Source organism: Anoplophora glabripennis, unplaced genomic scaffold, assembly GCF_000390285.2.
Source record: "Anoplophora glabripennis isolate ALB-LARVAE unplaced genomic scaffold, Agla_2.0 scaffold51, whole genome shotgun sequence".
NCBI lineage: Eukaryota > Metazoa > Arthropoda > Insecta > Coleoptera > Cerambycidae > Anoplophora > Anoplophora glabripennis.
The window spans coordinates 530,492-544,199 of record NW_019416324.1 but is presented as its reverse complement, the minus strand read 5'-3'; the positions used below and the strand labels follow the sequence as shown (position 1 = coordinate 544,199).

General features: G+C 39.5%; 1 protein-coding gene across 1 annotated transcript; it reads right to left on the bottom strand.

Annotated features, from left to right (window-relative positions):
* Positions 1-353: 353 nt before the first annotated feature.
* Positions 354-13,595, bottom strand: LOC108907655 (brefeldin A-inhibited guanine nucleotide-exchange protein 1). The gene is made up of 8 exons (XM_018711422.1): positions 13,199-13,595; positions 11,344-11,649; positions 10,492-10,954; positions 8,396-9,281; positions 6,250-6,545; positions 3,699-6,197; positions 1,887-2,199; positions 354-1,828 (listed from the first exon to the last, which is right to left on the bottom strand). The coding sequence occupies exons 1-8, from the start codon at positions 13,320-13,322 to the stop codon at positions 1,694-1,696; spliced, it is 5,022 nt and encodes a 1,673-aa protein (XP_018566938.1). The 5' UTR covers positions 13,323-13,595; the 3' UTR covers positions 354-1,693.
* Between the last annotated feature and the right edge of the window lie 113 nt (positions 13,596-13,708).

The following is a 13,708-nucleotide window of genomic DNA, read 5'->3' as shown; positions in this document are numbered from 1 at the left end:
CTGTGTTATTTGTGCATTAATTCATGTTTAGACAGACTGTGCAATAAAATCTATAAAAATGTATTACTGGTTGCCTATTTGCTAGAGAGCCCTTTCGAGGTATTTTTATTTAAGTCGAACAAGCAGTTTATGAAACGTTTTGAAAAGGCGAAGTTTACGGCGTGTACTTCTGGGGCAATCTGTATTTTCCGATTGTAATATTATTGTTCCGTGATAGTAGAATTAGGGATTAATTTTAGTCGATCCCGATTGAAATGTGATTTTTTTGTATATTTATACAAATGATTTATTGGAGGTGCCGAACGAGTGTCTTTTCATTGTGGCCTTGCATTAAACGAAATCAAACGACTGTCTGGTGGTTTTATTAAAGCTTTTATTGATAATAAAATGCTAAAAATAAATTTACTACTCGTCGAATACCTTGTATTTACAATTCACAAAGAAAGGCGACCAATAAGACGTACGAACCGACGACAAACGCAGGGCTGCGTGTAAAACTCAATCCTCGAGAGATTAAATTAGTCACAATTTGACATTCAATAATTTAAAAATACAACAACTGCTAGTGAAGGCACGTAACAAATTTTAGATTTATTTATATGTATCTCTTAACTGTAATATGTATCACTTAGTACGGGAATGGTTCTAAGATTTTTTTTATGTACACTATAAATATTTAACTATAAACAAATGATTAGATATTTGTTATCACCTACGACTCCTAATAAAGTTTTTACCGTGGCGTAGCGGCTGCGAATATACAGGATGCTCGTCCTTAATCGCACGCCAATACTTCAAACCGTCATGCATAAAACGTTTGTCGATATATTTATACGGCTAGATCATCCAACCTTAGAGGTGGCGACACTCCCAAAAAATCCACCTTCGTTTATAGCACAAGAATGACGGGAACTTCCCGAGTGTCCCCATCTAGTAGCTTAGAGACAAGAACACCAGATGGCGGCACTCCCAAAAAACCACTACCACCTTTATAGGACAACTATAAGAGAGATGGAGTGTCGCCACCTAGTATTTACACCTCTAACTATAAATATATAAACAAGGACATAATCTAAAATACTTAGGAGGGCTCTACGGCAAATAGCCAGCCAGCGATACATTTTTATAGATTTTATTACACACTGTTCGTCTAAATACGAAATAATGCACAAATAACGGACTTTCCACCATTCTAACGCAGGTTTTCTGTAAAATGGACTCGGTTTGAAACTCAAATAACGTTTTGGTGTAAAGAAATTTGTAATTTACAGTGCGAATTACAAATTTCTTGACAACAAAAAGTAATCCGAGTCCCAAACCAACTCCATCTTATAGAAAACCTGCGTTAGAATGGTGGAAAGTCTGTTATTCGTGCATTGATCCACATTTAGACGAACAGTGTAATAAAATCTATAAAAACGCATCGCCGGTCGCCTATTTGCTACAGAGCCCTCTAAATTTCCCAGAATTTTTTTGTCTGGAAATATTAGCACACAAGCGACAGTCTCCGTAAAGTCAAAGAGTTGTCCCGATCCAATTCAGCAAAATAACGTCGTCCTAAATTACGCGTGAAAGGAAAATTTAACGACAGATCTTTTTGTACTTGAAACAATCCCTTAGCGGAGATTACGAGTTGTCAAATTTATTTGCCAGCGGTTAAACAACTAAAAAAATGTTTGAATTTCGCTTTGGACTATGTCGGGGTGATATGGAAAACGGGGCCTATTCTCAGGAAGACTCTCCTTAGGATCGACCTGAGCTCCGCCTTGAGATCAAAGCATACGATCTCGCAGAGCAGAGGGTAGTACCTCGAAACGTGGACAGCGAACTGAAAGAAACGATTAGTCACTTTTTCTCTAAGGCGAGAACAAAAAAAAACTACTCACTCTGTTGTCGGGCATCTTCAGCAGTCTAGTCATCACCAAAAGCAGCAGAGACGTCCAAGCCTCTCTGTGCCCCTCGCTTTGCAACTGTAAAAAGTATTCTAACGCCTCCTGGGACACGGCGAGCAGTTTGTTTTCGATGACGGGCCAGTGCTTTTGCCTTCCTTCGTCGCAGTACATCTTGAACAGGATCCTCAAGGAACAGGCGAGACTCTGCGTCTCTTGTTTTAGCAGGTTCGGCTTAACGGAACCCTTATAACCAGCTTTCCAGAGCAGATTCCTCTGTTCGTGGTTGAGGTTGAACGCTTTCGCGAATCTGAGGAACGAACGATTGCAAGTTTTCACAATTACACAAATAAGATAATTAGTAGCGATAGAAATGCATACAGTTTATGCCACAGACTGTCAACAATTCTTTAGCCGGATGTTGGACAACCAGAGTTACATTACTGGCAACGGTTATCACAAAATTACCTAAACACAGTAACAAATGTGAGTGGAGTGTGTATTTCCACTTTTCTTTCAAAAAGTTGTACTTTATTCTGCAAAGTGTAACGGATTTTGGTTAAAAAAAAAGTACAACAGTAAAATCTAAAATAAATCGAATGCGAATTCACTCAAAACCAATCGAATTTACACCGTGTTTAGTGATGGCGACCTTTTTTAGTTTTACTAGTGGGACTCAAAAGATACTTCGATACTTAAGAGGGTATCGATACTTTTTGTTTCAATCCAAGTAGGTATCAAAAATTGATTTCGATACCGATCCGATATCAAGTATCGATACTTTCCTTTCGATGTGTGTCCTTTGTAATTAGCTGATTTTTTAAATCATTTCAAGTTTTTAATAAAAAGTATTTGTTACAATTTTTGTTAAAGCACCGTGTTTAGTCTGTGAATCTTAATGTCAATGACCTCCGACATTCATCTAGTTTAGGTAAGCCATATAATAATAATCTACCTAATAGGATACAACAGGACGCGAGGAAGGCAAAAAAATTGAGGTCAAATTTAATTCTTTAAAACAAGTATGGCTGTATAAGTCACCGAACCGTTTTATTGCATTTACTTTGTATGTTTGTAATTCGATACGTAACTTCGTGACTTGCTGCGTGACGTATTCATTTTTCCTGGACCGAAATAGAATTTGTATATGCAGGATAAGTGTAATTTTATGTAAAATTTACAGCGATATTTAGCAAAGCGTCTCGTGAGGTGTAAAAACTTATTTATTCCAGTGTTTAGTGACGGTATGCTGTGTTTGTGCGTCTTCATTGTAAAATTTCTGTATGACGTTATGACAAAGCATGTATTAAGAGGGCTCTGTAGCAAATAGGCAACCAGCAATACATTTTTATAGATTTTATTACACCGTTTTGTCTAAATATGAATCAATGCACAAATAACAGACTTTCCCCCATTTTAACGCAGATTATTTATAAAATGGAGTTAGTTTGAAACTCAAATAACGTTTAGGTGTAAAGAAATTTGTAATTTACGATGCAAATTACAAATTTCTCTACAACAAAAAATAATTTGAGTTTCAAACTAACTTCATTTTATAGAAAATCTGTGATAGAATGGAGGAAAGTCCGTTATTTGTGCATTGATTCATATTTAGAAAAACCGTGTAATAAAATCTATAAAAATGTATTGTTGCTGTTGGCTATTTGCTACTGAGCCCTCTTAAAACTGAGAAAAATGAGATTTGACAACAATACATGACGTAGCTCGAGGTTCAATTAGCTCGTGCAGTGACAGGGTATGAAAATTATGAAAAAAAAATTAAAAAATATCTATTTCATTAAAACTCACCTATGAGATTGGAGAAGGCACTCGGTCAGCTGCAGGAGATGCGGCGAACTCAACAAACGGTACATGCCCTGTTCCTCCCTCTGGCACTCGGTGAGAGACCCGCTCCCGGTCATGTCGGCGGCGGCAAGGGCCAGAGTCTCGGCGTCCTCCTTCCTGGAAGTCGCGGGATAGAACACTATATTGTCAATGGTCTGAATAAGCTCCAGCTGCACGGCACTTTTAATCGTGAGGCTGTTAAACAGGTTCACGTCGGAATTGTTGACGCCATTTTCCTGGTAGTTCGATCTCTTAAGGATGCCCCTGCTGACGCCGGCGTCGCCGTTCTGCTCGATAATGGCCGTGGTTTTCATCGATTCCGGCTTCCAGGTAAGCAGCGCCGACGGTACGGTAGAGTTGAATATGTCCAACATGCACTGACACGTCTTGTCCCACGTCGCCTCGTTGAACTTGTGACCGTTGGAATTCACCAGATTCTCCAGGCAGTTGGTCCCGGACCTGGCGAGTTGCTCGTTATCCTGCTGGACGCACCAGTGCAGCTGGGAATACAACTCCTCCAGCAGGAGCGGCCCCAAAACGTCGAAGTACTGCGTGAAAACGTCCACGATGGCGTACAAGGCGTGGTTGCACGTCGTCGTCATCCACTCCGCCTTCTCGGGTTGCTTCTCCGGAAGCTTCATGTTGTCGAAGATCCTGAAGAGCACCTTGAACAAGTCCTTCCACCAGTGGGCGCTGAACGTGTCGCCGTACGTCTTTATTATCTCGAAGAGCACGGTCAACGCGCGCGTCCGCACGTCCAGCTTGCACCTGTTCACCACGCAGGACAAGGAGAAGAGCAGGGAGAACCAGCCGCGAACCCACACCCTATCCTCTTCCGGGACAGCCATGTCGCTTTCCATACCGCCGTGCTCGGCGAACAGGTGCGGGGCGCCGCTCACGCTACAAGCGCACGCCCTGGCTAGTCGTATCGCCTCCATGCTGGTGTCGGGAAAGCGGGCGTTGCACGCGAACTCCGACAGACACTTGACGGCATCTTGGAACGAGTCGATCATCGACGGGAACTGTTTCTCGTACAACTCGGTGATGATTTTTCCGGTCGTTTGGAACGCTAGCTCGACGATGGCTTCCTCTTGATCGCCCGCCGCCAAGTGGAACACGGAGAATATATTCTTCCACCCGGACCGTATGTTTTTGGCCTGGGAATTGACCATTTGGGCGACGCAACGTACCACCATGTCGCGGATCGTCGGGGACACGTTGTTCTTCATGATGTACTCGAACGGGCGGAGGAAATCCTTCTGGAACCTGAAATTCGAGAATTCCCCTTTCTCGATGAACTTCATGGACAGCTGCCGCAGGCTGTCCACCGCGAAGAAGCAGATGTCCTCGTTGGGGTTGCAGCCGACGGTGTTGAAGTGCTCCCCGAGCACCTGCCATATCCTGGACCACTGCAGCCTGATCCGGCCCATGTTGTAGTAAGAGATCTCCACGATTTTTTGCAGGGAGAACATCCTGGGGTGGCCGGGGTACGCCAGTTCCTCCAACGAGACCTTACACAACGCCTTGACGAAGTCCACTATGGCGTCGCCGTCTAATCGGATCGATCCAGTAAAAATCCTGTCCACGGCCACCACGACGCTCTGGGAACTGGTCTGTCCGATGTGCTCCTTCGAGCTGGGATCGGGGGGCTTGTGTCCGGGTCCGGATAAAAATTCCGGTCTCACGCCGGTACCGATCAACTGAGCCAGCTCCAACTGCGATATGCACTTTAAAATGTCCAACCAACTGGTCCCCAAGTAATTGCCGTCGGTGTGCGCCACCATTATTAAAGTCTTGATGGTGTCGATATTTTTAGCCTTCATGTCCATGATCGGGGAATTGGCGGTCAGCAAAGTGAACCTCGCCAACGCTTGGACGTAAGCGTCTCTCTCCAAGGTCATGTGGAAGATGCACGCTACCCTTATGGCGCACCGGATGCCGTCCAAACACAAGGCCGCCACCTCGGGATCGTCGCAGTCCTGCAGGCCCACGCTGAACGCCGCCAGGAACGACGTCCAAGCCATCTTGAACATGGGTCTCACGTGCTCGAGGTGTTTCGCTAAGGTAAACGGCGCCTGGACGTGGGACACGGACTCCATCAGGTTCTTCGCCGCGGTGGATATCGCTTCCATCTCCATGTTGAACAGGATCTTCCTCCGCTTCTCGTTGTTCACCTGCTGCTTGCCCGGCTTGCACACCGTGTTCTTCATTTTGATTTCGTGGCCGGCTATCTCGTCGTAGATTTGGGACAGGTACTCGACGGGCACGTCTTTGCTGTCCGTGTTACCGCTGTTCAGCTTGATGTACTGCTCCTTGGTCATCTTGTTTTTTACTTGGGGGGAATGCAGGTCCGTCGTCAGCATGATGATGGAGAAACCTAATATGTAAGCCGTGTCGGCGCTAGCGAACAGCCCATTGTTCGGATTGCACTCGCAGTATCTACTGGCAAACTTCTCCATGAGCCTGGAACATAAAAAATATTAACAATGAACAATTAAATAGGAAAAAATCGTACCTATCGATCTTCTGCGCTTCCCCGGGCAACCTGAATCCGTCCAGGAAGTGTCTCAAGGCGGCGACAAAGTCCATGCTGGTGAAATCCATTTGATCGACGTAGGTGTACATAACCTGCTTGCAAAATTCATCGTTGTCGCCTAAAAATTCGCCAATGAACGTTTTGTCCAGTCTGTCTTCATTGTGTAGAAATTTGGCGACTTCTTCGTGTGTAGCCCCCAGAAGACCCTGCTCCTGAAGGTAAGTTATCCCTTTGCGGGGCTTCCGGTTGAACGTGTCTATGCCCGTCTCCCAAACCTAAATCGCGATTTACAAACATTAATAATAAAAGCAGAATTTATGACGAGTCGTGTCAACAATAAAAATTTGCAAAGGGATAAACATATGCAAAAGTCATTAAGAAGTACATTAATGAACAGTGGCCACAAGGAAGAGCCTTGAGGCACGTCCATACCACTGCTAATCGTTCAATTGTTCAGTGTATCTCTAAAACAATTGAGGAGCAAGGAAAAATGGGTATTTTTATGGGAAAAAACCACCAAAGCTCTACCAGATTAGAGCCAGACTAATAGAATCTCGGTTGACTTAAAAGATACCGCTTTGGTCAAATTAGAGCAAATTTGTGGAGCTCGATGACGAATAGCTTGTCAAAGACAAATTTTACCTATCTTTCCTTTCGTTTTGAAGTTATTGACAAAAAACTGTACATGTCGATATTCGTAATTTTTTTCTTTAATCGTGAATGGAAGGACTGTTTAAATACAGACATCGTTAGGACGCTTTTTTTCATATGAACGCAGTTATATTAAGGTTTTAATTCAGTGCATTTTTTTTTTGGTTTATTCTCAAATGACTTTTACAAAGAATGCCCTGAAAACAAAACATTGAACAATGTCAAAGAGTAAACAACTTAAAAATGCTACTTTCGCATGAAGATGAGTGAGGTCTTCAAAACTGATTCATTAATTTGAAGAATTTTCAATTTGTATCGTGTGAAAATTCCATTTTTAAATATCTGAACTTCGAAATCGTTGATGAAAATTTAATTGAACTGTCAAAATTTCTTCTAAAGTAATAGTTCAATGTTTTGTTTTCAAAGCACTCTTTGTAAAAATGGGAAACTCGGTTATTTGACGAAAACAAATAAATAAAGCGCATTATATGACAAATTTCACATGAAGAAGAGTGAGATATGCTTCAAATTTGATAAATTTATTTGAAGAATTTTCAGATTTGCTTTGTGTGAAAATTGCATTTTTAATTATCTGATCTTTAACACTGTCAATGAAAATATAACTGAACTGTCAAAATTTCTTTTAAAGTAATAATTCAATGTTTTGTTTTCAAAGTACTCTTTGTAAAAATGGGAAACTCGACAATTTGATGAAAACAAACAAATAAAAGTGTCATATGACATATCGTAGAAAACAAAAATTGCATGGTTTTTTTATTTTTGATTAAAAAATAGATAAAAATAGAAACTTTTAAGATAAACGAGCCGAAAAAATGAGCACTGTTTAAAACAAACATTTTTTATCCCACATTTGAGCGACAGCCAGTGAAAATATAACGCTGTTCCCAGAACTTAATTATTTTTCAGTCGTTTTCAAGAAAAATGCATTTCCCCAGATATATTCATCATTCTGTATACATTAAAAAAATGTATGGCAAAAATACTGATAATTCCAACTCCTGATAGACTTAAATGGTCATTATACACAATTTATCCAAAAAAATTTGGGAATAGATGCGACATGAGAAATGGAGTCAATATCGTAAAAAGTTTTTTGTAAAATCCTTAGTTTCCGAGCAAAAAATTATTAAAGTTGTCTTATTTTTAAGCATTTCTAGCATCAGTCGCAATACACGTGGAGAACCACGTGGCTTTGGCGACTCCAAGTACTGAAATCCGATTTTACAATCGTCGTTGTGTTAGTGTTTACAATAGTTTTTTAGTAGTTAGTGTCAAAAATGGCTTGCGTGTATAGCAAGACAACATTTGTGCTATGGTGAAACAAAACATTTGTGTTAGTTCCTTGAAACTGAGTAAGATGGACCCATGTCCACACATCGGTGTAGAGCTAGAAGAATTATTATTTTCCACCTGACAATCGACGGAATTTCAAAGTTAAAAAAAAACATCTAACCTCTTTCTGCTGCTTGAGAACCTCGAGCTGCTCCGGCGAGTCCAGTATCTCCTTATTCCCGCCGCTCTCGCTAGAATGCAGGCTGTTCGAGGACCCCCCGTGGGACTTCAGCGAAGCGTCGTCGTTTTCCCTGTGTTGCTGTTCCCCCACGGTAGACTGAGAATTCGGGTTTACGTACAAATCCTTGCTCCACTCGACCATGCACTTCAGTATCGAAACGAGGCACTCCAGGCCCCTCAGCTTCATGGCTCTCTCCTGGTTGGGCGAGGCGCCTAGTTCTATGCCGTGCCTGCTCTGAGCCACCTTGAACAAATCGTTGACTAGACGTTCGAAGAGGTTAGCCGCCGCCAGATCACAGTCGTAATTCACATAGATGTCGACGACGCTCTGCGCGTCCCCGCAGATACGCGTCAGGGCCTGGATGACCATCCACTTGTGTTCGAAGGAGGAATTCGAGGTTTCCAGGATGTTCAGAAATATCTCCTTGAAGAACACCTCGATCTGCATCTTCAAGTGAAGCTTGAAATTCGACAGAAGCGCCAGGAATATCGCCAGAGATAACTCGAACACTTTGGGGATGGAGCTGACTCCGTTCTTGGAAAGCGCCACGCATAAGTACTGCTTGATAGCCGTGATGAACATTTCGTTCGACCTGAAGACCGGCCCGGCGTTTTGCAGGATGGATAGGAGTAGCTGAAGGGAAAGGATTTTGGATCTTAACTCGTGCGATTTAGGATCGGGAGTTCCGTCGGGTAACGGCTTCATGGAGAGCTTACACAAAGCCCTGAAGACGAGGAAAGCGTCCTTCTGTAATATGTGGGTGAATTTCGCCGTTACGGCGGAGTCGTTTTCGCTCTGGGTGTCCATGCTCTCCTGAGACGGTACCCTGAAACGGAGTATTAGATTTGTTTTTGAAAATTCTAAGGCCCAGTCCCGGTGTCGCGCGATAAATATTTTTGATCCTGAAGTCTCACCATTAAATTCCGATTGCCTAAACACAATATTAGTCGAACAACAAGACCTCCAAAAAGCATATAAAACTCATTCTGCCATTTTTTATTGAGAATGCTGAAGGAATTCCAAATTAGAAAATGGCGGATCCAAAATGGCGGACATTATACCACCTCTAAACCCATTATACCACAACAAATGATTTTAGGTCAGTTTAAAGTACCAATTTGGGGGTTTTCGGGACCACTGAATCTTATTTTAACCTCAAAATTCAGAATTCAAAATGGTGGATCCAAAATGGCGGACATTATACCACCACCAAATCTATTTTATCACAACAAATGATTTAAAATCAGTTTAAAGTATCAATATGGGAGTTTTCGGAGTCACTGAATCTTATTCTAACCTTAAGATTTCAAAATGGCGGACATTATCCCCACTTAACCCATTTGACAGCGACAAATGATTTAAAATCAGTTTAATGTAGCGATGTGGGGTTTTCGAGGTCTTTGAATCTTATTTTAACATCAAGAATCTAAAATTTAAAATGACGGATCCAATATGGCGGACATTACCCCCCAAATAACTCGTTTTCGATATTTTGAACCTCAGACAAGTAATTCAAAACCTAAAAAAGGGGGAAAGCGATAATACCTTTACACAGTTGGTGAGGTAGTTAAGTAGGGGTAATGTCCGCCATATTGGATCCACCATTTTGAATTTAGAAATTTCGAGGTTAAAATAAGATTCAGCGGCCCCTAAAACCCCCATATCGATACTTTAAACTGCTCTTAAATCATTTATTGCGGTAAAATGAGTTAAGTGGGGGTAATGTCCGCCATATTGGATCCGCCATTTTGAATCTAAAAATTTCAAAGTTAAAATAAGATTCAGTGACCTCGAAAACGCCCATATCGATACTTTAAACTGATCTAAAATCATTTGTTGGGGTACAACGGGTTTGGTGGTGGTATAATGTCCGCCATTTTTTAATTTCAATCAATCATTCTCAATAAAAAGTTGCAGAATGAGGTTTACAATAACACTTTTTGGAGGTATACTTCACAAATTAAAACATATTCCCCATAAATTCCCATAAATTGTTTTTTTTATAAATCCAGCTGTAAATATTTCGTGTTACTAACCTCGTAATCGACGACGAAACACTTTGAGTCTCGTTCTCGACCGAATTATTCGTTTGGGCCTCGGCCAGCTTGCTCTCCACTTCCGCCATCACGCTGTCCAACAAAAGCTCGATAATTTCCGGAACAACGCCCTCCCCAGCCAACTCGCTCTCGGTCTTAATCTCATTCTCGGACTTCGATTTATAATCAGTCCCGTTCGATAACTTCGAGTCGTTCATCGACTGATTCGACTGGATTTCCGCTTGCACCTCCGCCTCCAGCGCTTGGTTCTCCATCCTGGTGAATATCACGTTCAGCATCTGGGTCAGGGTGGCTCGGGCCGTCGTCTGATTGATGAGGTTTTTACTCGCCAGGAATATATTGTAGCAAGTCCGCACCGCCATAAGGACGGTACCTTCGTGTACTTCGACATGTTGGCTGGTAACGACGGTCAATAACGCTTTTATAATTTGCAGCTGAACTCCTAAAAGCGCACAACAAATGTATGAAAAAGTTGTTTATAACTCATACAGAGCTCTTATTAAGCCGAAATTTAAGCCCTTTTTACCCAAGTAGTGACAATTTAGGTTTTAAACAATAAATTAAGTATTTAAAATAGTTCATATTTACAGTATGAATTAACTGATGTACGGAGAGTGTCAGCAAAATGCTGCCATAGCGGCACGATTGCATTTTGACTACTTTTCTTTGTGACTTCATTCTGTCAATTCATAGATTTGAGTTCATTTAAATTACAAATGTTAGTTACGTCTGAATTTTCAAGAAAATGTCACTTGAAAAATGCCACTACTTTTTTTAAGTTCTACTTTCAACTTAAAAGCACTGTATTATTTTTCATAATCGAAGTAATACCTTCGTCAGTTTGAGGTCCAGTAAAACATGCGCAAATGGTTTCAACAATTCTGTCGATAAGCAGCTTCCCAGGTGTGGTAGAGTCGGGGATGTTGGCAGTCAGATGGCCGTAAGCTATTAATTTTTGCAGGCAATCCAAAGCAGTCACTACGATTCGAGAAGATTTGCTTTGGCATGCCAGTTCGAAAGGTAGGAAATATTTTTCAGTGGTAAGGACGTTGGCCTCCCCACTTTTTGGTAACGGGAGTGCATCCGATATCTTCTCATCCTCTTTTGAGGTTTCGGCGGTTTCCTTTTTTATTTGTTCTAGAATTATAATTCTCATTTAAAATATATATAACCTTCTTGATATTAGAATTTGCTGAGATATCTATTAATAATAGAATTGAAAAATATTAAAATGGAGAACCATTTTAATTAACATAAGTCATTATAAAATGTTAACTCATTTATTATAATCACTCTTCTATTTTTAGTAGCAAATATATTAATAATTACCTAGTAAACAGCAATATTCAAAACATTAGCAAATTTTTTCATTAATGAAAATCATTATTAAAAATTAAATTAATTTTTACCCTTTTTAAAAACCTTCAGTCGCCCAAACAACGATTTGATCATATTGTAGCAAACGACACGAAATGTATAAGTAAACCTGCAGAACTACTGCTACAGGTTATTGATAAGATATGGTTAATACGTTATTAATACCTTGCATCATTATAAATTTCTTTTCATCTTTTTATGGCATATTAAGAACAAAACTAAATAACAAACATAAATTTATATAAGGTGACAAATAAATAAACAAAAATTGTATAATGAAACTAATAAAGGAACCACCTTTGTTTTCGTTGAGTTCGCAATAGAGACAAAGAAATTATTTCAATATTATGACAAAATTATTTATAGATTAGGACATATCCCTATTTATTAATTTATCAATTGCCAACACCCTTTCTAATATTTATATTTACGTAAAGACTGAAATTTGGTATGGGTACCTACATTTTTTATACAAAAAATTATTTAACTACAATTATCACCATGTACATACTTCAAAAATATTACTTGGTCGGTAACTACATATTTACACTTTGATGATTATTACTTAGCACCAGCACAATTTAATTTAAAATAATGCATTACTGTTTACAATTCACATAATGTATTACTGAAAACAGACTGGTATAATTGTTCCAATAGACGAAATAAATCCTTGTTTCCTGTCATAACACAAAAAGAATTCAAACTTGTGTTAAATTTAATTCATCTCGACATACCGCTAAGTAAAAGACACTTTTTCTTCAGAATTAGAAAGTGTGGTTTAAATTTGGTTCAAATAGATCTATTTATTTGTAAAATAAAAATATATTACGCCTAGAAACTTCCTTATCCTACATCCCCAACAAATGCATTATAAATTACATATTTTACTTAAAATGAGTTATATCCCCAACATAAATCTGATAAAAATTATAAAAAATGTAAGTCGCTATCGATTAACTATTTGCTCTACTATTGGTAATGAAAAAGGTTATATATATGGAACTGAACATAAATTAATTTTTAGTATAAATTATAAAGATCTACTTGCAATTCTGCTATATTATTATTAGTCAACCAAATCACAAAAAATATTAAAAAATGCCCTAAATACAGCACGAGTTTATCACTTAAATGCTAATGTAAGGTAAATATTTAATCACACAGATGGTACTGTTCGCTTAAACGAATAATTTAATAACCACTTATGGTGCAATAATCCTCAATAATCAACAGGACAACAATACCGTACAAAAATAACGTTATAAGATCAATATGTTAATTTAAATTTAAGGAAATATTTTCTTACCAAGAGCTGCTTCACATGCTCTTTTAAGCTGTGAATGGTGGGATCTTTTAATTTCCTTGTCATTTAAAATTTTCTCCAAAGCCCTCAGTATGAACATTTCTTTAGTTTTATTGTTGGATTGCATTGTTAATAAAACGTAAAATTAGTTAATTCTTTAAACCCTTCAACCATACCGAAGGGATCATCGTCGTTTGTGACGTGTAGAAAAACTGAATATTGAACGCAATCTAGCTGACATTTGCTATTTTACTGCGATTTCTGTATACAACACTTTATGGAGGTCTTTAACTTTCTCGACGAATATTTTTACACGTGTACACACACTTATCTTTAATTTTATTACTTTTTAAAATGTTTACAACTTAGGCACCAGCAATCTGTCAACTAGACATGTCATCTGTAGTTCACTAGTATTTTGACAATTTTTGACAGCTATAAAATTAAAGTGGTTGAAGGAATGTACGTTACGTTCCAAAATTCCACTAGACACTAGACTAGAATAGGTTTGTT